The 26,341-nt window shown below is 40.5% G+C and overlaps 1 protein-coding gene across 1 annotated transcript in view; it reads left to right on the top strand.

Annotated features, from left to right (window-relative positions):
- LOC130178833 (xenotropic and polytropic retrovirus receptor 1 homolog) overlaps positions 1-26,341 on the top strand; it is a 59,223-nt gene that overhangs the window by 6,264 nt on the left and 26,618 nt on the right. The window contains exon 2 of the mRNA XM_056391356.1: positions 20,362-20,413. Coding sequence (XP_056247331.1) covers positions 20,362-20,413 — 52 coding nt within the window. The remainder of the gene's footprint in view (positions 1-20,361; positions 20,414-26,341) is intronic.

Raw genomic sequence — 26,341 nt, 5'->3', positions numbered from 1 at the left:
AATCAGTGTATGTGAAATGTGTTGCACATTGTGTTTTAGTAAGTGACACTGAATGTAAACATGACTTAAAACTCTGCAGGACAGCTTTTCTTAATAATCAAACTAAATGTTAGCTGCAGCCTTTGTATATTATCAGAAGGGTTATGTGACTGACTTAAATTACCAGCCCTACACTGTGCACCCTGAGAATGTCTGTCTGGGACAAACACTGTGGCTCAGTGATATGAAGGTGATACTCAGCCTAATATATCTAAATATATAATATATATCTAAACAGTGGCTGGGAGAAGTATAATTATCTCTGTGCACTTGTGTTGCTTATTTCCACAGTAGTTTGACATGGAGTGGGTTTCTTCCTGCTCCTGCAGCGTTTGGACACAGACCAGATGTAGCTTGTTGTTCCATCCAGCTGTAGATCTGGCCCCAGGCCCAGTTAGTTTTAATCCTGTGAAGAAGTAGGACCCAGGCCTCCGAGGTTTGCAGAGCCATGCTGAACAGGGCTGTTACATGCACGCCATGTTTTCTCATGGCAGCTGTGTCTGGGTCGGACACCTAGCAGGACAGTTAGATAAACAGGGGTGTACCCTGAGCTCAACCAAAGAGCTCCTCTGTTTTCATGTTTCAAACCTGCCATGATTCATTGCAGCTCCTGCTCAGCTCAGGCTGTTGACACTGCAGCAGGTTTATCTGCAGAAATGTGTGAGATGTTCTGATTCATTCTGGACAATAGGACAGAGTCAGACTGACTGTTGACACACTGGCTTCATTTCCCAGTAAAAATGTGTGGTGGAAGCAGCTTTATTTAACCTGACAGATTCCCAGCGTCACTACCGCACAGGGATTATAAGAGCATTAATGCCTGATGGTCGACTGTAGCAGTGTCTGGTTAAAAACCTGCGTAATGACTGCAGGGCTGGAGCTCTCAGTCAGCTGTGAGAGACTTGGACCAGGCACAAACAGGGTTTTTCCTGGCCGCAAATTAGGCGGGGGTGGTACTATGCTTTACGAACCATCGTAAATAAACATCGGCCTTTAATACACCCGTTAATACACTGCTAAATACTTGGTACTCTCGGCTCCACCGGCACCTTCCACTTGTGGCCGAGGACTAGGCCTACTGTCAGTCCTGACACATTAACCTTATCTCGTCAGTAACATGAATTAACTTCTTTTCCCATATTAGAAGCACTAATGAGATCTGCACTCTGCACTGTTTCACCTGTTCTCGTGATTCTCCTCCTCATGAACTCTTTTTTTAAAATGATCTGTGATTTGAGACATTTCTGCAAAAAAAACCTATACACGATGGGATGTAACGTTAATTTGGGGAAACTTTTCAAGAAACTGGGTGTGCTTCGATGTAAAAGAGATAATATTCACTTGTTTTAATAGCAGCAAAATCAGGTCACCACCTCCTGCAATCAGAAAATCCAGCGTGTTCGTATTCTTCTCCTTTGGTCATTTCGGATGGCTCTGTCTTGTGTCCGACCAAATGTCCAAAACCCAAATAAACATCATTTACTGTCTTATGTGACAGAGAAAAGCAGCAAGAAGTGGGAACCTTTTGGCTGAAAATGAGTCAAACAATGAACTGATTCTCAATATAGTTGCAGATTAATTTTCTGTTGATTTCCTAATTAATGAATTGACTCAGCTCTAGAGAAGAGTAATGGATTAATGGAGCTCTGTGATGTCAGGATACAGTATGCTGCTGTGCTAGCTGATGTTCTGCAATGCTGACGTCTGTCAGTATGAACTAACAATTAGAACAGGCATCTGACTTTAACCTGCGATACAGGAAAAGAACATTTTTTTGTAATAACCTGAAAATAACTAATATGTCTTCAAGGTTGTCTGTTGTAAGATGCTTTTGTCTTTCTGGAACTTTTGGTTCATTTTTCTTACCTAATACATTGTTGACATATCAGAAAAGGGGATGGTATCTTAAAAAAGATGTTTGAAGTTAGGAGAAACGTGAGAGGTCAGCACTCGGGTTTCCCTCCAAAATGATTAGGCAGAGGAAACGGGAACGGACGGTAAAGTTATTACTCAGACTGTTCTCCCAGGTTCAACTTTGACCTTCTGTACTTTGTGTAGTTTTGTGCCGTTTTCCTGCACGATGAAGGATTATTACCACAGGGCTGCACCATGTTGGAAAACACTGACTTTGCAGTATTTTTTTTTCTTCTGCGATATGAAAACATACATACCAGACTACCATGACTTGAACATCATCCCCTGTAGCTGAAATAATCCATACAACTGACCTTACTTTTCTGTCTGCAACCAAATCTTCCTCCTCTGTGTTTTCCTCCCCCTCGCTCATTTTCAGGATGTGGTCAATGACCAGCGGGGGCGGAGCCTGCTGTGGTTGTTTGATAAACTGATCAAGAATGATTGTGATTGATGGTTTGCTGTCCATGCACAGTCTCTATGCCACCCACTAGAAACAAACTGTGTGTATCCAAGAAGTACATTACATATATCAGTAGACTGCTGGTGTAGATTAACTGTAGTGAATGAGACTGTGAGTTTTCCTTTTGAATCAAGCATTGGGACATGTTTGAGTTCATTTGTGTTACTTGACATTGCCCATTCTGCTATGGACTGTTGCACATGCTCACATCAAGATGACGATGCAGCCCCAGCTGCCAACTTAGCTTTGATTAACTTTGGTTAGCATGTTGAAAACCTTTCTGTTGTCCTGCTCCTGCTTCTTGCTGCATTGAACTTTGAACTGTTGTGGTAATGTTAATGTCGTTAGTGTTTCCTTTAAATCAAAATTATACTACAATCACCTCCTCATGGTTGTTTCCTCCACTAACCAGCCAAGTGTCAGGAAATATGGTCAGAGTCTCTCCTTCTTGAGCTACAATGTTGAATAATGACCAGAGGTGTTTTTGCAGAACATTATGATGTCACAGTGAAGTTGACCTGTTTGATGTAAAACACCATCACCTGATTCTATCCTTTAAGACATTTGAGTTAAATTGTGTCATAATTAGTGAATGATTTTGTGAGTTATGGCCAAAAACGTGTTTTGTGAGGTCTCAAAACACACTGACTTTTGACCTTTGACCACCAAATCTAATCAGTTCATCTTTGAGTCCTAGTGAATGTTTGTGTCAAATTTGAAGAAGTTCCTTCAAGGTGTTACAGAGATACTGCGTTGGGATGGGCGGAAGGACGTACAGATAACCTGAAAACTATATGTCTCCGGCTCTGACTCACCGACGCAGAGACGTAAGAACAAGCTGTCTTTAGACAAACAAGTTCTTAAACTGTCTTGGCAATGAGGTGCACCTTATTATAGCAAACTCATCAGTGTTTAATGTGTTAACACAACGCCTCAATAGAACAGATGTAAATAGATGAAAATTATGTTTGAAACTGTCAGTAAGTAAAAAAGTTTTCCATATTTTTCATGCAAAGGATATTATTTCATTTTATGATTTATGTGTATTTTTCTTTTTGTGTTCCTCAGCTTCTATGAAAACATGTTGCAGGTGTTGTCACTTCTTGTTTTTTTTTTTAAAAGTGAGAGAAACACTTTCATGTTACTTTCATTTGTTTTCCCAGGGTCTTTCAGTAACAATATGTCACTTGCAATAGATAAACAGCGAGTTATAACAGTGTGTGTAGAGGTATAATCACTCCCCTATTCAGCAGCACCAGCACCTTGTTTGTGATGTAACTTCCATATGCCGCTGGCCTGAGGTGTTTCATTATTGTATAAATAAGCTTGTAATTTTTTTCCTGAGTCATCACTGCAGTGGTGGAAACTCACTGCAGCAGTCTCAGTTCATGGGAAGTTAGTTTGCTGATGGTTGCTGGTTTCAATTGAGTGATGAACAGAGAAGCTGACAGAAAAATAAGGGTGTATCAACAAGTCTGTCAGACACAATTCATTCTTCTGCTTATTTAGTCATTTCTCTTTAGAAGTTGTGGATTATTCCTTGAGAAAATAAGAGTCATTACAGTTACAGAGTGTGCCAACAGAAGATGATGATGAGTCTTTGCCAATATTTGGCTTGTTTTTCCATTAGTGTATTTACTTATTATTGTTGTTATTAGTGCCACGGGTGCTCAGCTGCGAGGCACTCCTCTACAGCTAGAATAGCTGAGAGGAGCGCCTCAGGGTGGAACCCGAAGGAGAATATTCTCCTTCGGGTTTATTATTCTTCCGCCAAATTTTGGCGCATAACTCGTCAGCTTTGAGAAAACCCTGGTAATATATACATCAAAACGTGCGTCTTGATCCCGAAAGAGGTGCTATGACTTTTGGTGTTGAAATCCAATTTTTCCCAAAGTTATTCCCAAAAAACTGGGAATAAATAATGCATTAGGAATGCATTGGAATTTTCTTTAGAAACCCACAAAATTTCACCTTTTTTCTACAAAATTTCACCTTTTTTCTACAAAATTTCACCCAGCTCTCTCATACCTGCACGTAGAAATGTGATTCAAACTATAAAACGGAGGAAAACTTCTTCAACTTGAAAACTTTTCACACTGTGAGCACTCAAAGGAGGAGTGCAAATCACTTTTTCTTCAAAGTTAGAGTGAAAGCGTCAGTTGGCTAGAGTGCGTGAAGCAGTAAAAAATAACCTTTATTTTTATTTTTAACTCGAGCTCGCGGCCAAACCGTAAAAAGGAGACAAATAATTCTTTCTGAAAATGTAGACATAGTTGTTGGGATTCATAAAATGTAACTTTGACAGGCAGGGTCTGCACAAAATTTAAACGGGGGTGCCGAGTCCGGCAGCAATACCTGTCTCACTCTCATTGACACCTAATGTAATTGTCTTTTTTTTTCAAAAGAATCTCTCTCTGTCTTCGCACTGAGCTTACTCACTCATTTTAAGGAATATCTGAATAAAATAGAGACTGTAGAAACTTCTGGCTTCAGTGTCTGTCACGGTCTTTTCAGTTTATGAAAAGAAGTAACGGTTTTCTCATAATTTGCAGTTGTTTTGAAGCCATGTAGAAGCCAAATTCTGGGCAGATTTTCACATTGCCATGGCAACGGCAGCTCCTGACCTGTGTGTGTGCGTGCGCCTAGCAACCAGATAACCAACTCTCCAAGCTCTGCTAGCTTTACATTAGCCGCATGTTAGGTCTTAAATTACATTTAGTTAGGTCTTAAATATGTAAGTCCATTTACTGCTTCCTTCGTTGCTTTTTTTTTTGTTTTGTTAAAAGAGTGAATGAAGTTGTGACGGTCTCCGCTGAGACAGAGGAGAGGAGAAGCTACTAGCCCTCTCTCGCTGTCACTTCTAGTCGCGTTGCTCTCCTCCCCAGTAATGTTAAATTTAGCACAGAAAAAAACATAATAGTGGTAATTTAAATAGCGGTTCATGGGATTTATTAACCCTCAGGGGTCCCTCTGTCCTTTTTTGGACATTTTCTTCCCTTTTCTTTTTTGATTTGCTGATCATTTTGGCTGTGTTACAGCTGAAGGTATGGATTTCTGCAAGAAAGTGTCTTTTTTGACATATTTTTAAAATCTAATGTCAGTTACTGTTACAGGTCTATTATACACTGGTAACACATTTTGTACCCTCTGGGGTTCCTCGCGTCCAAAAAAGGACACACAAAGAAAATGCTATAAAATCATAATATATCAATATTTTTTTCTGCTTTTTTTTTGCATACATCTCTTAAACCAATTCAGTTCTGCTCAAACCTACCAAATGTTTATTAGTTTTCAGGATTTTAACCCTTTAAATGCCAGTTTGAAGACATGCCATGACATTACCTCCTTGTTTTATTAAAAAAACAACACAGAATATGAGATATTTCCCACATAATACATGATGGAGGGATGTGACATTGTTTTATATCAGAGTCTTTTATATCAGAGACATTTCTCAAAAGCAGAATATGATCAGGGTGACTTTTGAACACTGGAAATAAATCATGTACTCATCCCGGCAGTAGCCCCCGTGGCACTCAAAATTTCCCTGGAATTTTCTAGTTATTATTATTATTATTATTATTATTATTAGTAGTAGTAGTAGTAGTAGTGTTAAATTAGCCCCACCATAGTTTCCCTTGCATATAATTGATGCTTGCAAGACCGACATGCGTGCACACACACACACGCGCGCATACACGCACACACACACACGCGCGCATACACACACACACGCGTGCATACACACACACACACACACACACACACACACACACACACACACACACTGACCAACTGACTGTCATTTAAGCACTGCTTGTTGTGTAGGTGCTGCGCTGTGATTAAACAGAGCGATGGACTGAACACATCACTTAGTTTGGTTTTTTAGCTCCTGCTTTTCATGATTGTAAATAAAACTTTCAGCTCTAACACAGAAGTGAAGGAACTGGCAATGAGAGAGAGAGAGAGAGAGAGAACTGAAAGCCACAAACAGCTGTGCCTATGCGCCTCCTCCTGCTGATTTGGAGTGATTATTGTACTGTATGATGACAGTTTTGTCATAGCCATAAAACATAGCCATAAAATGTATTTGTTATCCTACTGTGGATGTGTTCAGTCCGAGAAAGAGCGAGAGTGTGTCAAGTTTTGTGCAGCACTTAAAGAGCCAACCCCACCATCCCCACGCGCCCCCCTTGGCCATCATATCAGGTATTGGTGATTTCACAAGGTCAAGATAGCAGCTGGGGCTCAGTCCCTCTCTTTACCAGCAAAATTATGTTTTATATATATATTTATATATATAAACGAAAGTTTAGGGCCGTCCTGCTCTGACAAGCACGGACGCTTAGATGAAGTGAATTGATAAGCTCGGGGGCAAATCAGAATGTGTCCAGAGCACTGAAAACTGGTAGGTCTGAAAAGTTGTGAGGAATGTCTTGGACACTGTTGGATAGTGTCCATATGCAATAATATGCAAAAATCATCATATTGTGATTATGTTGGCAGATTGATTTCAGATTTCGGTTGGAATGACAGTTTCGCATTTTATTTTCACTGAAAAAAACAAAAATGATGATGATGTGATTGTTTGGTACAAGACCAACAGCAAACATGTTCCTTTACGTCTGGAGAATATGATATGTAGGCCGGGGCGTCTCTGCTGAGGAATTTTAGACTGTTAAATTTGAACTACATGCAGTGAAAACAGAAACAGCTCACAACACTGTGACAATTTGCTCTGATGTGGAGAAAATGAAGACAACCATATCGGAAATGGAATATGGTTTATCATCTTACTCAGACGAGGTAGTTTCACTGCAAACTAAGGTAAGCAGGCTCGAGACGGAGTTAACGAGCCTACGGGAAAAATTCCTCGACATGGAGGGACGGATGAAGCGTTCCAATATCCGAATACTGAATGTCCCAGAGACCCCTGACTCAAACACTCCAACGGCGGTCTCCAAACTGCTGAGAGAAGTTTTGAACATGAACCAAGACGTCTTGATTTATAGATCACACAGGGGTCTGCAAGCAAGGAAACTAGGTGGTAAACCCCGTGTCATTGTGGCAAAAATACATTACTATCAAGACTGTGTGAAGTTCCTCGTCGCACCAGGGAGTCCGGCCCCCTCCTGTTCAAAGGAACCGCCATCTCCATATTCCTGGATTACCCCCCGAGTGTTGCACAGGCCAGATCTGCATTCACCGAGGTCAAGCGGCTGCTCCGTGGATAGTATAAAGCCTTTCCTATCCAACGCGACTTCGCACACACACATAATGGCTTTCAGAAACAGTTCCAAAGCCCAGAGGATGCCATGGTTTATGTGAGAACCAAAATTATGCAAGAAGCAACAAACTAACTGACTAATTAATTGAAGTAAGAAGTGATTTAATCTCACATCAGGATGTTGATTCTGACCTCTCTGGTGAGTAAACAGTGTGCACTGTGATAACAAAGGCCATAAATGCCGTCCATTCAGTCCACTAATTACGCTAAATATAATAGTGAGATAGATGTGGACGGCATCTAAAAATAGACCACTGACTACTTAATAATCTCTGTTTGTGCTCATGAATACTAATACACAGTATTTTGGCTGAAATACATATTCACACAGCCATGAATTTTAGTTACGTATGTGTGTGTATATATATATATATATATATATATATACACATTTTCATTTATTTATTTTTATTTATTAATTTTTTCTCATCCTTTCTCTTTTATATATTTACAATCGGTCAGACAGGCACCTGGATTACTAAATTTATGAAATTTCACCTCTCTATGTATAATACATGGCTTAAGTTGGTATTTTTCCAATCTGATCTTTATATTAAGGAGATGGTAAACTGCTGATTTATGTCTAACATACCTCTCTTATTATTATTTATCCATTATTATTATTCTTTTATGTATAATGTTTAAATATTTTTTTTGAACATATGCCTTCTGGGTTGAAAATGTTTACATACAACAACTTGTGCTTTACATTAGGTTCCACTTCATAGATAGCAGGGCTTTGTCTGTTAGGGCTATTGTGTTCCCTTACAAGCACTTCAATGTGTGGATACCTTTGGGAGGGGTTTGGAGGTCACCTCGTTGTGATAGGTGATAGAGGCTGGGAATTTAGTGTACCAGATTTGCTTGAGTTTATTCTTTATATTTTTCTCTTCTTTTTCTGTTTTAGTGCTTAATGAGGGGTCGTCTCAACATCACAGAAAACTTAGGTCCATTAAGTCTCAATGTGCTGTTAAATCTTTCCTCTCGTATACAAGACCATGGCTAATTCACATTTCCTAGCCGGACCAGCTGGTTGTGACGTAACCTTCATAACTTGGAATGTGAAATCTTTAAACCACCCTGTTGAATTCAGAAAGGTACTTTCTCACTTAGAAAAACTTAATGTAGGGATAGCTTACCTTCAGGAAACACATTTGTGAACTATTTATCACTTTCGAATAAGGGGAAGATGGATTGGTCAGTCATATCATTCTAACTTTCACTCCAAGTCCAGAGGGGCGGCAGTTCTTATCAAAGAGAACATCCCATTCGTTATACATCAAAAGTTGAAACAGACTCCTCAGGCCGTTATATTATGGTAGTAGGCAGGCTATATAATACACCGGTTACCCTGGCCAACGTTTATGCGCCACATTGGGACGATAACTCATTTTTTACCAACTTTTTTTGCCCAGCTTCCAAGTATGGACACATACCATCTTATTCTTGGAAAGGGATATGAAATGTGCACTATCCCCTGCCGTAGACCGCAGTTCATCTAAAATCACGGTCACATGCAAAGCAGCTCTTGCAATCCAATTATTTCTCAATACAAATGGGATATCTGATGCGTGACATTTTCAGAATCCTACATCTAGAAGTTACTCCTTCTTTTCACCCGTTGACGGGACATACTCATGTATAGACTATTTCTTTTTGGATAAGAAGCTTCTCCCACTAATGAGCAAATGTGAATATTAGGCAATAGTAATCTGAGACCATGCACCTTTACTAATGACCCTACGTATACCAACCTCCCAGACCAACTACTGTCCTTGATGTCCAAATTCATTGTTACTCTCTGATGACGGCTTTGTTCATTTTATCTCAACTGAAATAACTTCCTTTCTTGAACAGAACCAGACCCAGGGAATATCTCCCTCACTGGTATGGGAATCAATGAAAGCATATCTGAGGGGACAAATTATATCATACAGTGCACAGCTTAGAAAGCGTCACAATGCTTGACTTGAACAATTAACAAATGATTTTCTGAGTTTAGATGCATCGCTTGCTTTTACCCCATCTACTGACCTACAAAAACAACGATTGAGTTTAACCTCCTTTTAACTAGACACACAAAATCTTATTAATAAAACACAGAGCAGGATATATGAATTTGGTGAAAAGTCTGGGAAGATGCTCGCTCATCAGCTCCACCCGAAAACTGTTGATTGAACTATAGCTGAGATTTACGATGAGTTGGGTGTTAAGCACGTAGACCATTCAGAGATTAATCAATGTTTTCATAAATTTTACTCTAAGTTGTATATTACAGAGTCTCTTGGGGATGATTCCTTGTTTGATTTATTCTTTGGAAAATTGGATATCCCAGTTATTAATAATGAGACTGCTGCTGATCTACAAGAACCATTTTCTTCAAAGGAACTTACAAATGCAGTCAGCTCTATTCAAAAAGGGATGCTACAGTGGCACTGTCAACACAGTGGGCTATCTCTCCCGAATTTTCAATTTTATTATTGGGCTGCTAACATAAGGACTGTGTTGTATTGGACCAAGCCTTCATCATATGAGGCTGGCCCCAAATGTTTACAATTGGAAAATTCATCCTGTGGCCCCGCCTCCTTATATGTATATATCCTATATCCAGATGCACTTCAAATCTAGTTGTAAAGCCTTCCTTCAAAATCTTCAGACAATCTGTGTTCCAAAGGCTCCATTGGGATAATTTACTCATTATTTAACTCACATAATTTGGAACCATTGAACTTGTGGAAGAATCAGTGGGAGGAGGACTTGGAGACACAGTTTTCTGATAAGGTTTGGAACAGGGCTTTGGACAGGATACATTCCTCTTCAATCTGCCTACAGCATAGAATTACCCAGTTTAAGGTTTTGCCTCGCTTCACTCGTCTAAGGTAAATCCAAATTTATGCCTGGTGTCGATCCAGTGTGTGACCGATGCAAACAAGCACCAGCCACCCTTTCACATATGTTTTGGTCCCGTCCCGGATTACATGGTTTCTGGCAGTCAATATTTAAAACCTTCTCAGATGTTTTGGAGGTACCCGGAGAACCTTCTGCTATTACAGCAGTGTTTGCAGCGACTCCACAAGATGCACATCTTAGTCATCGGGCAAAAGATATGATAGCTTTTGCATCTCTTTTAGCTAAACTATTGTTTAAACTGATGGATACATTTCCTCCAACTTTCAGTCAATGGATAAAAGACAAAAAAGATAAAAAAAATTTTTTTATTTCTCTCTTATTGTGTTTTAGATTATATTTGATTAATTGTGCAGCCATTCTGGTTGACCAGAAAGATCCTGGTTTAGATAATGATTTATTAGATTTCAGACTGTGTTTCTTTGAGGCAAATTCTTGCTGTTTCGACAGAAGTTTTTTTTTTTACTTAAAAGCAACATATCAAAAAAACATTTTTTTTTATATCTGTAAGAAATGCAAGTTCTGCATCAGAATTAAAATGATTCAAATAAGTTCTATGAATCCTGGGTTCAGTATGAACACTGATATTTCACATTAACACATGATGGGCCCTTTACAAACAGTGAACACTGGACTGGGCTTTCAGTTTTGTCCAGTTAGTGTGATGTAGTATTTTTTTACAAGTGACTGATGGACATCAGAACACAGACACATGGTAAATATGACATAGTCTTGGGATATTTGACCACTTAATGACTTGGCTCGTATAGCGTGTAACAGTTGAACAGCAGTGGACTGTTTGATAGTCGGGCGGCCACGAAGCCCACCCACTGCATGTATCCTCCACATACGGACTAGAGAGGGCCTCATTTCTAGGTCATACTCAGAGGACCCTCCCAGATATCAATCTGTTCAGACATATCTGGTCTTAAAATGCAGACTTCAGGAGAGGCACCCTGTCTGTGTCTTTGTGTGTGTGTGTGTGTGTGTGTGTGTGTGTGTGTGTGTGTGTGTGTGTGTTTTGTTCAAGTTGCTGGTCCCTGGTATTGCTGCCTTCAGCAGAATACAGTCATGGAAGACAGCTGCTGATTGTGCTGGTCTTATTATTTGATCAGGGTGGAAAGCAAAGGATAAAGGACAGAAGAGGAGGAGTGTGAGAGAGCAGAGAGAGGAGGAGGAGGAGGGAGTGAAATGTAGGGGGATAAAGATGGAGAGATGTGGACAGACACAGAGGTCAGTGTCCATAGAAGGAAGTGGAGAATAACAGAGGAGACAGAAGAGAGGGATTAAAAGAGAGACCAGAGAGTCTGACATTTCTAAAGACTTTGTCATAATCCTCATACAAACTCTAATTAAACCCCTTTGTAGGAACAAAGGGAAACATTTAGAGAAAAAGAAAATATCTTAACATGGAAACATTGAGAAAAAGTGGAGGAAAAGGACAAATGGCTAAAAAGGTCAGAGGGATGTGAAAGACTAGAGCAGAGTGAATGCATTGGCTCCCACCTGACTGGTATTAGAGGGTCCACACTCACTCCTCATGCACAGATCACATGCACAGATGTCTTCTGAGTTCCCATAGCCGCCTCCTGTCCTGTGAGCCAAGTCTTACCAAGACATACCTTCTAAGTATTATTCCCCTCTGTTCTCTGTCACCTTCTGCTGCAGGTAGAGCATTAACACGTGTTTCTTCCTGGAACAGCAGCAGTGGCATAGTCGGAGAAAGAGACTGAGATTTTTTTCCCATTGGTAAAGTTGAGCATCAGCTCTAAATGTGACATGTCTGAGGCTGTGTTGCATCAGACTGTTGGTGCTCCTGTTGGTTAAACTTGTATCCAAACTTCTTTGATTAGTGATTGAGGTGGGTGACATGACCTTGAAATCATACTACAGTATTGCAAGGTATTTTTGTGATAACAACATTTATGATGGAGGATGTGACTTTGACACGGATCAAATACACTGAACCAAACAAAACGGGCATAACAGTGTCCCACTGTTTGACCCCCCCCGATTATTGTGCCGCATTCTGTTTCACAACAATTTCATCCCCCTACAAAAACCATCCCTCCATCCACTTCCTGGTTACGTTTTGGCGAACGTTAGCAGCGTAAGAAGGAGTGCGTCATCTTCAGCAGTTTGCTGGTTCAGCCTTTAATTTCGTTCGACTGAGTTACTGAGCTGAATATGTTGAGTATAGTTTACCACAATGTTGAATATATGTTTTGGAGTTTTCCGTATGTCGTGGAAGTACATTAATGTGACAACATAGTTCATCATATTGATTTTGATCTAAAAAAAAAAAAATTGTATATATTCAGATATTTTATTTATTATTTTATTTATTTATCTGATTTTTCTTTTAATTTTATTTATTTTGTTATTTGTATTTCTGTTCTGTATTCAAAGTTTAAGAAAGTCCACCGTTAAAAATACACTGAAAGGTGCATCTGAAAGCGTTGTGGGGTGCCCCTCGGTCATCAGTGGTGAGTACCAACAGACAGTGGTCAGAGGAGAGTCAAACCACAAACCAATGACGGGTGTCGGGGGCGTGCTGAAACAAGTCTGACCCACAGCAGCTCTAACTCACAACCTACAGGACCTGAAGGGTCTGCTGCTAACGTCCTGGTGCTAGATACCGCAGCTTCAGAGGTCCTGCAGAGTGCATGCCTCGCAGGGTGGAGCTGTTTTGGTGGCTTATGGAGGACCAACAGCAGATTAGACAGGTGGTCATAATGTGTTGGCTCATCAGTGTGTAGTCTACAGGGAAAGAGTGTGGACCACTGTCATAGGTTTAGTCACAGTAATGGCCTACAGTTTCAGTCACAAGGACATCAGTTCACATTGGGCATACATGTGCCTCCCTACCCCCTGATTAGGGGGGGTTGTCTGAGAGTGCTGAGGGCGGAGCCTTAACCAATAGCGAGGCCTGTTAGAGGACTTGACATGTAGAACTTTTACATCCAGTAACTACTGTCGTCCTCACACTGAAGTGATTTTATTTTTTATGATTGCAGCATGTTGGACATCTGTCAGAAATAAATGTCTCCTAAAGGCTCAGTGTGATGAAACACACACTTGAACTTGTGATAGACATTTCACTGCCAGAGCAGACACCTCAGTCGATACAATATCTGTTTTTGGAACACTTAGTTCTAGTAATTTGCATATTAATTGAGATAAACTAATTATCTTCAAACTGCTAAACCTCCTAAAGGCACAGTCAATCAGCCAGATCAAAACAAGCAGTACCTTGTCACCACAATCCAAAACACAGGTTTAGAACCTGGACTCTAAAGCTGGTTTTCAGTTTCAGTAGTCTTTGTAAAAATAAAAGATTAAAATATTTTTCACCTTTTTACTTTTACTGAATCCCCACACAGTTAAAAGAACTGCTTAGTCAGAGGTTAATACTGAGTGAAGACATTGGTTTTGCTTTTTAGTTTGCGTCATTTGTACGTCACTAAGTGTGACATCACAGTCATGCAACAAACATATCTCCACAAGCCTCAGTTGTTAGGATTTTGGGGGCAATCTTTGCTTCCTGCTGGAACGCCCTCAGAGGCGTTTGATTCCCGAACACAGCAGCTCCCTTCATCTTCTTTATCCCGGCTTCAGGACACACTCTGTACACAGGCCGTGTGTGCCACCACAAACACAGAAATAAGGAAAAGCCTTGACATCTTAGGTTTCCACAGGACACAAGCGAGAGCATAATCCACTTATGACTCATATAATCCCTCTGACAGTTTGGTGTCAAGATATAAAGTGTTTGTCTACTCGTAGGTGGGGGTAAGGGAAGAGAGAGCGAGGGGCTGAAAGAGAGGAAAGGAATGTATAAAAGGGATTATGCAAAGGAAAGGAGCAAGAGGGCGAGATAGAGAGTGGGCAGAGAGAGAGAGGTTATAATAAATGATAAATTAGTGGACAAAAGGAGGGAAAGGAAGAGGACACAAAAACATTAGAAAGAGATGATAAAGTAAACAAAGGGGTGGAGAAGACACCACACTGTCAGTCTGGCTGATTTGTGGTCAGCTGTAGTGGTCCAACTGTCTGCCTGTGGCGATGGCCACAAATGATGTGTCTGGATCAACGTAGAGGCGTGCGTGTGTGAGATAGAGAGGAGAGAAAATGCCCTCGACAGAGCTACAAGGATAGAGAGAGAGAGAGAGGTGGAGAAGGAGAGAGTGAAGGGGAAAAGGACAGAAGTAGGGTAATCTGTGAGGATAAGCAGAGCTGCCCTCCTTCCTGTTGAGCTGCCTGTGTTTTGTTTTGGAAACTTGCGCCTTAGCACATGCTGAGCCAGCCCACTGAACAAATACACACACACACACACACACACACACACACAGACACACACACACACACACACACACACACACACACACACACACACATCCCATGGGCCTCAGGAGAAGTGTGGGAAAGCTCATCGTTTTGTAGTCACCTATATGTGTCCTTATGTCGTGTGTGTGTGTGTGTGTGTGTGTGTGTACGTGTGTGTGTGTTTGCTGCTGAGGATAGCATGACATCAGATTGGTGAACAAACACTGTGACACTATAAATTAGCATCAAAGAAACTGTATCTGTATCTGTGTGTTGTTTACACATTGTGGCCAATAACACAGTCAAATAGATAACAGTGCAGAGCAACAGAGCAGCTTTGAGGCTTAAAGGTCACTGAGACTCTCTGCAGGTGAATCCAGAGAGTCGATCCACATACAGATCATACATACAGAGCTTCGCTGAATCACACTTTTTATCTTGTGTTACTGAAGGAGACATGATATCTTCACTGTCATCTCCACCAGATCAGAAACCATAAGCAACTCAAAAAATGTAGGTGAGACAAAAGACATTTTTAAAAACACAAGCAAAAAGAACAGAATTAAATTAAACGATACAGTAGATAGAAAAAAAATAGATTGATAAAAATAAGTTAAATAGATAGTTACAAATAGATTACAATAGACTTACAATAAATGATATGGGGTCAGTTTCACAAAACTGCAGTATCAGTAATGTCCATTCTTCCTACATAAGTTAAAATAGGTTAACATACAGCATGGGATTTCTGAGCACACCTTCTCATAGTATAGAGAATGTTCTCCAAGGTCAAATGGTGTCTTTAATTCATAGTCCAAAAGCTGGAGGAAATGTATGGTCTATATAATTCTAAAGCAGATATAATCATACCAAATAAATTAGTAAGTGACGCTAATCAAGTGAAATCAACAGCAGTGTTAAACTATGATCTCTCACTTTCACATAGCTTCTTAAGACATTGTCAGTTGCAAGTTGCAGTTAAGTCTGCACCTGTCTATTTAGATAAATGACAATGAAAGTGATGGTATTAATGCAGTTATTAACAATGTGATTTAAAGCATCAGTGATTCCCACACAGCAGGTTAGAAAATGTGTCTGACCACAGGTCCCTGGTGGAGAATTGTGTCAGTCAGAAACACTGGATTTAGTTTCTGCCGTGTTCATGTGTGTGTTGTGTTTGCATGAAAAGAAGCTGTTTCTCTTGGTGGTGAAGGAAAACACAGTGAGGGCGGCGGAGCTGATGGGAATGCTGTTTGAGCTAAACGGAGCTCCCAGCAGTCGACTCAACTCCCTCACAGTGTTTGAAAACTCTGCATCTCTCAGGTTACAGTGGCACACAGATTATAGCTCTGTTTTTATAGCCGATCAATGACAACACAATGATTTTATCTAGTCCACAACCCTGTGGTACATTGTGTTGTATCTGCAGGACTTTCTCTGTGTTGGGTAAAAGATAGAGATGCACCAGTTGCAGTTTTGTTGGCCGATTCCGGTTTCTGATGTTTTTAAAGGTCTGAACTGCAAATCACGATTTTCTTTCTAAGAACTATTAACCACAGACAGACAAACATTTTTATTCCTCTGCGCTGGCAACAGTCAGAGCCGGAGGCATATTGTTCTCAGGTTGTCCGTTCGTCCATCCCAATCTCGTAGACACAATATCTCAGTAACACTTGATGGAACTTCTTCAAAGTTGCTACAAACGTTCACTAGGACTTGAGGATGAACTCATTAGATTCTGGTGGTCAAAGGTCAAGCTCAGTGTGACCTCACAAAACATTGTTTAGCCATCACTCAAGACTTCAAAGCAGTTATGACAAAATGCCATATTGGTTCATATTTTCTCTGACTCTGGATAAACAGGGATGTAACCTGAAACTAGTCTGAGTGGAGGAGGCAGACGGCCACCAGGAGGTGATTCTAGTTTAACTTTTCTTTAATGGACAATTCAATGCTAGACTGATCAGCCAATCATCAATCGAATCACATCATACTGATAATCGTCCCTTTTTGATCACCAGCCAATTGATAGGTGCATCTCTACCTTTACACCCATGATATTTTTCTGTTATCTGGCATCACTGAGCCGAACAACCACAGCCAGGCTAAGCAGTCACACAATGGTGAACGGTGGTCATCAACTCAGTGAGTCAACCCAGGTTTTTTTTTGAGGTGGGGTTTGCAGCATTTGACCAATTATAGACATGGACAAATCCACTGGCAGCAGAGCAGCATATTTTAAAAAGTAATATAGACAAATACAAAGAAGTTAAACACATGATTCAGGCTGAAAGCAACAGTTGAAGCTGCCAAAAAATCACCAACTGTGAGAATGTGTAACTTAATATCACTGCCCATCATTAGAGCATGAGTAGATTTGACTATAATCACATGTGTGTACTCAGTGAAATGAATGTGCTGCTCAGATGTATTCTTTTAGCCTGATTCTTTCATCTGCAGTCCAGCGTGGTCAAACAATAAATATTAAAACATAATTCAAAGCGGTGAGTCAAGTTACTTTTATCTTCTAAGAGCAACAAGTACAAGGCCTCAGGGCTGCAGTCAGTCCCTGGTGGAGGATGATATCATACAAAATCACAATGAAAAGGCTTCTTGCAGCCAACAGGAAAATATGAATTGAAGGGTTGGGGAGCTTTTATAGATGTTGATCTGTTCTGCAGCAGGTTAGATGTGCAGCATAAGTTACCATGGAGATTTATAAGTATAAGAGAATAAGTTACCTGCGGCATTGTACAGGCCTCTGTTCTCTTCAATTCATGGCTAATTGTAATTGTGTTTATCTAGGAGTTCAAACTAATTCAATGCAACTTTAAAAGTTTATTTAGAAAGTCATTTCTTTGTTCTTCGTTGCTGTTTTTAACCCTGTGTTTGTGGGTTTGTTGTTGTAGTTTACATCTGAGTGGTAAAGCTGGTGAAGCAGTGAGAATGTGTGGGCTGTGTATGGACTACATCATGACCTTGACTCGCTCGGCTGTTTGCCGCAGAAGCCAGTGCGCCCCACTCTGCCGCTCTTTGACTGGCTGGCACAGTGAGGCCATTGTGGTCTGAAAAACTGACTGACCACTCTACTATCTGAGCCTCGAGCCAGAGCAGATGAAAAAGGGCGACTGTCTTCCTGTCTTGCTGGCACTCACTGAGACTGAATGACTGCGGTGTAGCCGCCCTCTCCACAGCAAAGACGAGCTGCAGTAGACAGTGCAGATACACTAACACAGCATGACGGAGACTGAGTGGCTGCATCAACAGCTCTGCATTATTACAAGGAGAGCATGAGAGGCAGAATGATACAAATACAGTAGCAAGCTAGTGCGCAGGTTTGGAAAAAATGTTTGTGTTGCTTGACAACAGTCCAGTGCAGTCAACTGTTTGTGTTGGCCTTGCCAAATAAATGATGAAACAAACAAAAAAAATCCTAATCTGTTGTTGCTTTTTACTGTTAACTCATATGGCACTCATAGAACTGTTGTATAGAAACAATATCACAGAGCGATTGATGTCGTCCTGAATATCAGCACAGCTGTGATTCGGTTGTAGGTATGAGGCTGCAGGCTTAAGTATCTGTATTAGAAAATGAGCTGAAGTGTTCTCAACACATTGAACCAACAGGTGCAACATAGAAAGTAATTTTAAGTTTACAGCAGAGACCTCCCCAATGCAGAGGTGGTAAAATCTGAAAATGCTGTTTGCATGTGGGGATGACTCACTCCAGAGTAGAAACTACAGGTTGTTTTCATAATGAAAACAGCGTAATGTGTTCCTCCTATTTTTACTGAGGCAGATAGTAAAAGAATTGGTCGCTGTCATGAGCTAAAAAGGAATTGGATGGACGTAAAACCTTAAGACAGAGATGAACTTAATGTTTTTCACTTGCTGACGTGTGTGTCGAGTCTAATTGGAGCAGGTGATATGGATAAAAATAATATAATCAACACTCACCATGTACTTCATCAGGAACACCAGACTAATAAAAGGTAGAGGAGATACTGGTCCATATTGACATGGTTGCATCACATCATTTCTGAAAGGGGGGGGGGGGCTTATGTAACAAGTTTGCACACATTAGTCAACTATAACAGATCAAGTGTTAAACTGACTTCATGAAAAGTTCATCTTTCATTCCAGCTGCACAAACTGTTCAAGTTTAACAGTTTCTCTGCAAATGCATCAGAAATAAAGAAACATCAGAAGAGTGAATGATGAATTGATGATGAATGAATGAATGATGATTTGCTGCCTTTCTGTCTTTACCAGTTGACAGTAGTCTGGTAGAATAATTGATTAAGTTCACTGTGCTGCCGACAACTACCGGCAACTTTTAAGGTGGAATGTTTTCTAGTGTGTTACTCAATACATTAGTTGATGTTGTGAATGACTTAATTAGACTTAGTTTCATATGAAATATGAATCATTTGTGTGAAATCTTGTCATAACTGTTGAGTCAAGTCTTGAGTGATGGCTAAAAAGTGTTTTGTGATGTCAACACGACCTTGACCTTTGACCCACCAAAATCTACTGTTGCCGGCGCAGAGGCATACAAATGAGATATACCTGCTGTGGAACTTTATTTATTATGGTTTCATTAGTTAAACACCGCATCTACAACATTTTTACTAAATGACAATTTTTTTAATTGATTTATTGATTGATTCTTTAAGAATTTCAACTGGAATATGTCAACTGCAAATACTCTATTTCCTCCAGTGCACTTATATTGTTGTAAACAGCAGTTCAAAGTTTTGTTTGTCACATGCCAAACTACAATGTACAGTAAACAAAGGAGACTGTGCACAACTACAAAAGTAAAAATATATAAATATTTTTTTGACAATATGAAAAATATCACGTATGGCAAGACGCATCGAGATATTTGATATTATTGAATATCGAGTATGTCATATTATTGAATGTTGCCCCAAGCCTAGAGTATGGGACTCGTATAACATAATGGTGTACACTCAGTTGGCAGTTTATTAGGAACACCTAGCTAAAACTGATGTTGTCTAACACAGTCCTGTAATAAATCCTCTGTCATGAGGGTTGTAATGTCAAGTTTTTATTGAATCTGTGTTTATTCAACAGTTTGTGGTTTTGTTGAACTGTATTGTGTTATGTCGACAGATTTTTGTCCATATTTTGTCCACCCCCACACAAACTGCAGCCTCCAAAATGACTGTAACTCATTCAGAAGCTGAGTATGAGAACAAACGTAATCTGAGCTTCACACTTCATTGTTTGTGGTGACAACACATTTATCCAGTGTGATCTATAAGTGTATATAAGTATATGGTGGTATTTGACATCATGTAGCAGTTGCCTTTTTAACCTTTTTCATATGTTTCAAGAAATTAAATAATGAATGTAAGTGTTTAATATTTAATAATGTGATCATGTCTCTCTCCTGCAGGCTTTCAAAGAGATGCTGTACGCTGCTCAGGACCAGGCGCCATCTATTGAAGGTATTACAGATTTTATATACAATAAGTCTGTTCTATTATTAGAGTGTTGTGGCTGGAGACACTGGGAAGTTGGAATGAACAAGCATTGTGTATGTGAACCAAATTTAGATGATCCTTTAAGAGCTTAAAGCAATGGTTTTAAAACCCCTTTCTGGCATGCCCCCCTTCAGAAGTATACACCTCCCCTCCCCACAATTTTTACATTTTATCAATCATGAACAATGATCCAGGAAGCAACATAAAAAAAGCTGAATTTTAGTGAAATAAAGGCCAGCATGATAGCACCAGCAAACAAAGCTGAAAGACAAATCATATTTATCCAACTTAGTTTCACTCTATAGTTTCCCCTGGTCCCCCACACCCCCGCCCTGAGGGGCCCAGCCATCTAACTTAAAGGACCACTTATCTTGCAGAGTCATCCCACTACGATAATATGTGCTCACAACTGACATTACTGACAACCATTTCCCAGTCCATCCAGTGGTTTGTTGCTGCCTTCCAGGCGGCAGTTGGTTGTTAAAAGTTGCTTTCAGATCAGTCGACAAGGACTTGAAACTTACTCAGAATAATGAATGCATCATGATGAAACACACGTCTGCACTGGTGTTGGTTAAACTTTCATAGTGTTATAATGGCAGCATGTTCTCTTCATAGTGCAGTCACATGCTGACATGAAGGTGTAATGACAGAGCTTCACTATCCAGTTACCTCAGAGTGTTGTATTCATATGCTGTGATGTTTGGAGATGAGAACTTGTTAAAAACTGTTAGTTTTATTGATGAGTCTGGGACAATGATTCTGCTGATTTAACCTCAGCAGATCGTCTGTCCTGCTCACTGAGCCAACACAGAGTCAGAACTATAGTGAGTTAAAGATACGGGCGAAGCACTGGATTGTGAGGTGGGTCTATCACCTGAACATTTTATTACAATTAAGCATCTCTACAAGGCGTCTACAGATAGTAGTCAGGTTTTCACACATGGATTTTACTTGGGCGAGCCGCCCAGGTATATTATTGGCCACCCAAGTGTATTTCCCGACTCGTTTTGACATTGTATGTTTGTTTTTAAACCGTCAGAAGATCCCATTCGATTAACTATTAACTGCTCTACGCGCTCCCCTGTAATGTTTTGTTCTGCTAACGCACAAATACAGAAAAAGGGAGACACATGACGTTACATTGCGTTACAACAATATGTCACACCAAGCCACTACATCAATGAACCCCTGTTTTTTACCAGCAGCTGAATTCTCCACAGAGGTTTCCTCCTCTCCATAACAAACACACCAGGGGATTAGAACCAGTAGAAACACTGAATAAAACAGTTTGACTTTAAAAATCAGAGATTCAGCGACGCTCTTCAGTGACACAGGACAGGACGTCTCCAGCAGCTGGGAGCTGAGCTGTCTAACATTTCCTCAGCTTGTTTCTCTGATAACTTCAGATCCAGACGTCTGACGACTAAAATCCTTCATCTGGTTCAAATATAGAGCTGAAAACCACCAAGGTGTCAAAAGTGTATGTGGCTTAAAACTAGATAAAAGTCAATGTTGAGCTTCTGTCAGACAAACACACTGACACATGATCATAGAGGATATGAAATGTGGCTAAAACAAATACAAAATGCAGTATTATGGGATGTTTTGCTTGTAATGATCCTACTGTAAGAAGCAGCAGGACAGTTGCCTTCAGTGTATGAATATGAACAGTATTTGTCTGAAGTCGTCCTCAGTGTTTTCAGTTTGATTCAGATGTCTGTGCTGGTGTCAGTGCAGCGTTTCTCACAGAATTAGATTCTGTTTGTGGCTGTATCTGGGTTAATTATTTCATTATTAAAATATGCCCCACTTCAAATATTGTAACTGCTGACAACTTTGTGATAAATAACTAACTGAACATTACACGGCTCCAGTGCTTCACCTTGTAACAGCCCTGACCAGGTCTGGGTGATGGGGGCTATTGTGATTGAGCTCAGTCCTGACACACACAAACGCAGCACGATGTCACGCGCCGAGCGGGCGGCCATAAATAAATGACTGTATGGGAAACAGTGAAGTGTGATGTTACTCTCAGGAGTTCAGCTGGAGGAAGCGGAGAGAACACCACTCCCTACTGCTGTAAGCATTGGCGTGTGCACATTTTTACCTTCAGCTACTTCATTTTTTTTTATGCGGAGCTACCTCATCCTGCATTATTGCTTAATTATGTGTCTTTGTAAAAATACACAACATCAGTCACAGTATGACCAAAATTTAAGGCCTCACAGAGTCTTAAAACGTCTTAAACCAGTTATTTTTCATCATGTAATTACAAGCCTCTTTGTGCCTCTGTGCTGTATTGTACTCTCAGAGTGATACACAACAGTGTGACCAGCACAATATGTTTTTCCTGGTATCCTTCCTGTCATCTTATTCTGTAGTTTCACCACTTAAAGGGCCTGTTTTCAGTCATGACAGAATTTAAACCTGTGATTGTAAATCAGTCTGTCACAACACAATGTTTTTACCAGCGGATCAGATGCAACCAAACAAGTGGAACCTGCAGCTCATGCAACCTCTCATACAGACACTGTCGCCACCCGGCTCACAGGACGGACAGACTGTAGAGACCACACAAGACTCTTCAAAGTAAAATACATTCATTTAAGAAAGCTAAGTTAAGTGTGCAACCAGTTCATCAGTGATATGTGTGTGGATGTGTGAACTTGTACAGGCATAAGGCCAAGGTTCAGTCAAACCAGGGGCCGGTTTCACACAGATATCTCAGACTGCTCTGTGGTGTTGGTCCAGTTTTCGTTTTGCCCACAGATCAGTCTGACGTGACTGTGTCATAGAAATAAAGACTGACTCATTTTAAGTAGGGATACCCCGATTGATCAGCCGATTTTCATGAAAAATCAGAGGGGAATTAATGCTTCTAGTCTCCGATCACCTTAAAACTAATCACCTGTGGTTAATACAATGGTGTCTACGGCTGAGAGCAGTACTGTGTGCTGTGTAGTGTAGTCCCGCCTCCCACCTTGTCTGAGACTGATATAACGTATACAATCTGCAATGCATGCCAAAATGATCGGTATATCAACCGTGGATCAGCTGATCTCACTCATAGATGATCGTATCAGTGGCAAAAAAAAAACATGATCGCAGCATCGTTACTTTAAATTTAAAAACATTAGACACCTTACCCCCAGGCTATCTCAGGCCTGAGACCAATGTAACCATGGTAAGAATCAATGACACGCGCACTGGCCAGTGGTACCCAACAACAAAAAACAGGAAGACATGGCTCATAATTTGTGGTTTGCAAACATTGTAATGGAGAGAGCAAAGAAAGTTTTTAGAGACTACAGAGATTTATTTCCAAGTCAGATATTTCTTTTTATTGTTTCACTTACACCACCATTCTTCTCTTTTTCTGCTGGGGTTAACGGAGCTTAGTGGTTGGATACGTTTCCTCGGTTGGCCATTTTTTTTTTATTTTGAAAAAAGTCTTATTTTACCCAGAATTCATTGTACCACAGTCCGGCTTAAGATAGTCGAGAACTATAGTGCTTTGTGCAACAGATGAATTTAGACTGAGTCTATCTGAAGTCTGTCTGTTTGTTCTATCTGAGCCACAGTCAGACTGTCTTTGTGAAAGCAGCTCCTGCTGCTGGACAGGATATAAGTAGGTGAGCAGTCACCTGCTCAGGTGTCAGCATCACTCCTAATGAGCGGCTCCCCAGGTCTCAGCAAGCAGACAGACAGGGAACTGGTGCTGTGGCCGGGGGGCTGTCACATCACTTGCACTGTAATCAGCTTCACTTGTAGATCTGCCAACTGCCAATTGATCTGATGGCATGTGTTGGCATGGCGTGTGTTATTAGTTTTCATGAGAAGGTCATCGGTCTCTGACTGACCTGACACACACACAGGGAGAGCGGGCTGTTAGCAGCTGAACTGGTCAGTAGGTACTAAACTGTGTCCTGAGAATCAACATGATTTTAGACCGGGTTTAAGTGTGAGACTGTTTTAGCTCATGCACTCCAAACCAGTCAGACCTCTCCATGGCAGCAGAGAGTGAGTGAATGTCAGGTTGTTTGTGTCATGTGTAGAACTGTATCTAAAGCATCTAAAATATTCTTCTGCGCTGTGAAATACCAATACTACAAGAATTAATGAGCTGATGTCGTGTTATGTTGCTGGGATGGCATTTGTCCATCCTCATTGGATCAGTCGGTTTATGGCTGTTTTCAGTGGCTGTGTCTGCTCTGAATTTTCATACATTTAAAACAGATGCAGAAGTAACTGTGGTCAGAGCCCGTTTTGCAGCACGCTATTATTTTTCTACATGTTGGTTACCTTGACAACATGTTGAAAGTCTGAGTTCACCCAAACTCAAGTCAGGACAGGACATTTTTGGGCAAATGCCCTAACCCTAACCCTCATCCATCTTAATCTCCCCCACTGGGAAACACCAAGGAGGAGATGCATACATAATATATAGTTGAAAACCACCAAGGTGTAAAAAGTGTATGTGGCTTAAAACTAAAAGTCAATGTTGAGCTTCTGTCACACAACACAACACAACAACACAACGCTGACACAAATGCTGATCATAGAGGATATGATGTCATTGACAGGCAACCAATGAAATGCATCGTTACCGTGATTAAGATCACAGATTTCTCAGGTTTGAGAATTGAACAAAACATTTGGGATAATGTAAGGACACAACTTAACAACATTTAGAACATAGGTCTAGTTGTTTTTAGACATTTTAATGTGGAAAAGTTACATAGTAGAACTGTAAAAAGAGGGATATGGATGAAGTCTTCACTATAACTCACATTATTTGTCTCTAACTGTTTTGTGTTATGGAGGTCATGGATGCTGAGGTGTAAGTTGGATTTATCCCATCATGCTCAGAGACACAGCATCACTTCCTGATGTGTCAGGATTTGTTTAAACAGGTTGACTCTCTCTTTCCAGTGAGTTACAGTCACTTCACCAACAGCTGCACCGTCAGTACTGACTGACTTTGTTGCAGGTGATGAGGTGTGTGTTGTTTCCCTACAATAATGATGTTGTTCATGTAAACAGCTTTCAACACGATGTTTATTAAGCTCTATTCATTTTCAGATTTTTATTGTTGTCTGCAGAAACATTGCTGTGATTATACAAGACTTCACAGTAAATTACAGTCATTGACGACTTAATGTATTTTATGAACAGATTACTTGTTTACTCTGAGCTTATGATGCTTATATCATGGTGAGCTAAAGAAGAATCCTACACAAGATGTAAAAAAAAAAAAAGGAGGAGAAGTTGCATCAGTATTTTAAAGTGGAGGTAAACTCCAAAGAAGTGACTGGAGAAAAGAAGTTTTAGAAAGTTCATTTCCAACATCAGGATGGGGGTGAGCTACTGTGCTGCTTGGCTGGACCACAACAGCGAGGCCAGCCCTATAATCATCAATGTCGCTGACTGACTGACTGACTGACTGGCTGACTGACTGACTGGCTGATGACATTTCCACCTCTGGTCAGTGGAGTACTGAACTACAATCTACCGAGCCGCTCTGGTTTCCCGGCTGCTCGGGAACTGCAGGGAAGAGGAGGAGCGCTTCCAATACACTGAGCCTAGCCTCATTACAGCAAATAAACTACTTTCATTACATGTATCACTAGAGGAATAACTAAACATAAGACACACAGAACAGAGAGAGCAGGAGAGAGGGAGGGAGAGAGAGAAGTCATTGGTAATGAGGCTTCATACTAACGGCTATGACCAACTCTACATATCAAACACAGGGAGTTAGACATAAAGACCTGCCTCTCTCTCTCTCCCACCCTGTAGTTAATGCAAAAGTCTGAAACAATAACCTAAAAAGAAGAAAGATATTGTGTCTGTGAGATGTTACAGTAAATCCAGCTGAAATCACAGCTC

This window comes from Seriola aureovittata, chromosome 12 (assembly GCF_021018895.1).
Source record: "Seriola aureovittata isolate HTS-2021-v1 ecotype China chromosome 12, ASM2101889v1, whole genome shotgun sequence".
NCBI lineage: Eukaryota > Metazoa > Chordata > Actinopteri > Carangiformes > Carangidae > Seriola > Seriola aureovittata.
The sequence above is the reverse complement of the archived record's forward strand: the minus strand, read 5'-3'. Positions and strand labels throughout refer to the sequence as shown.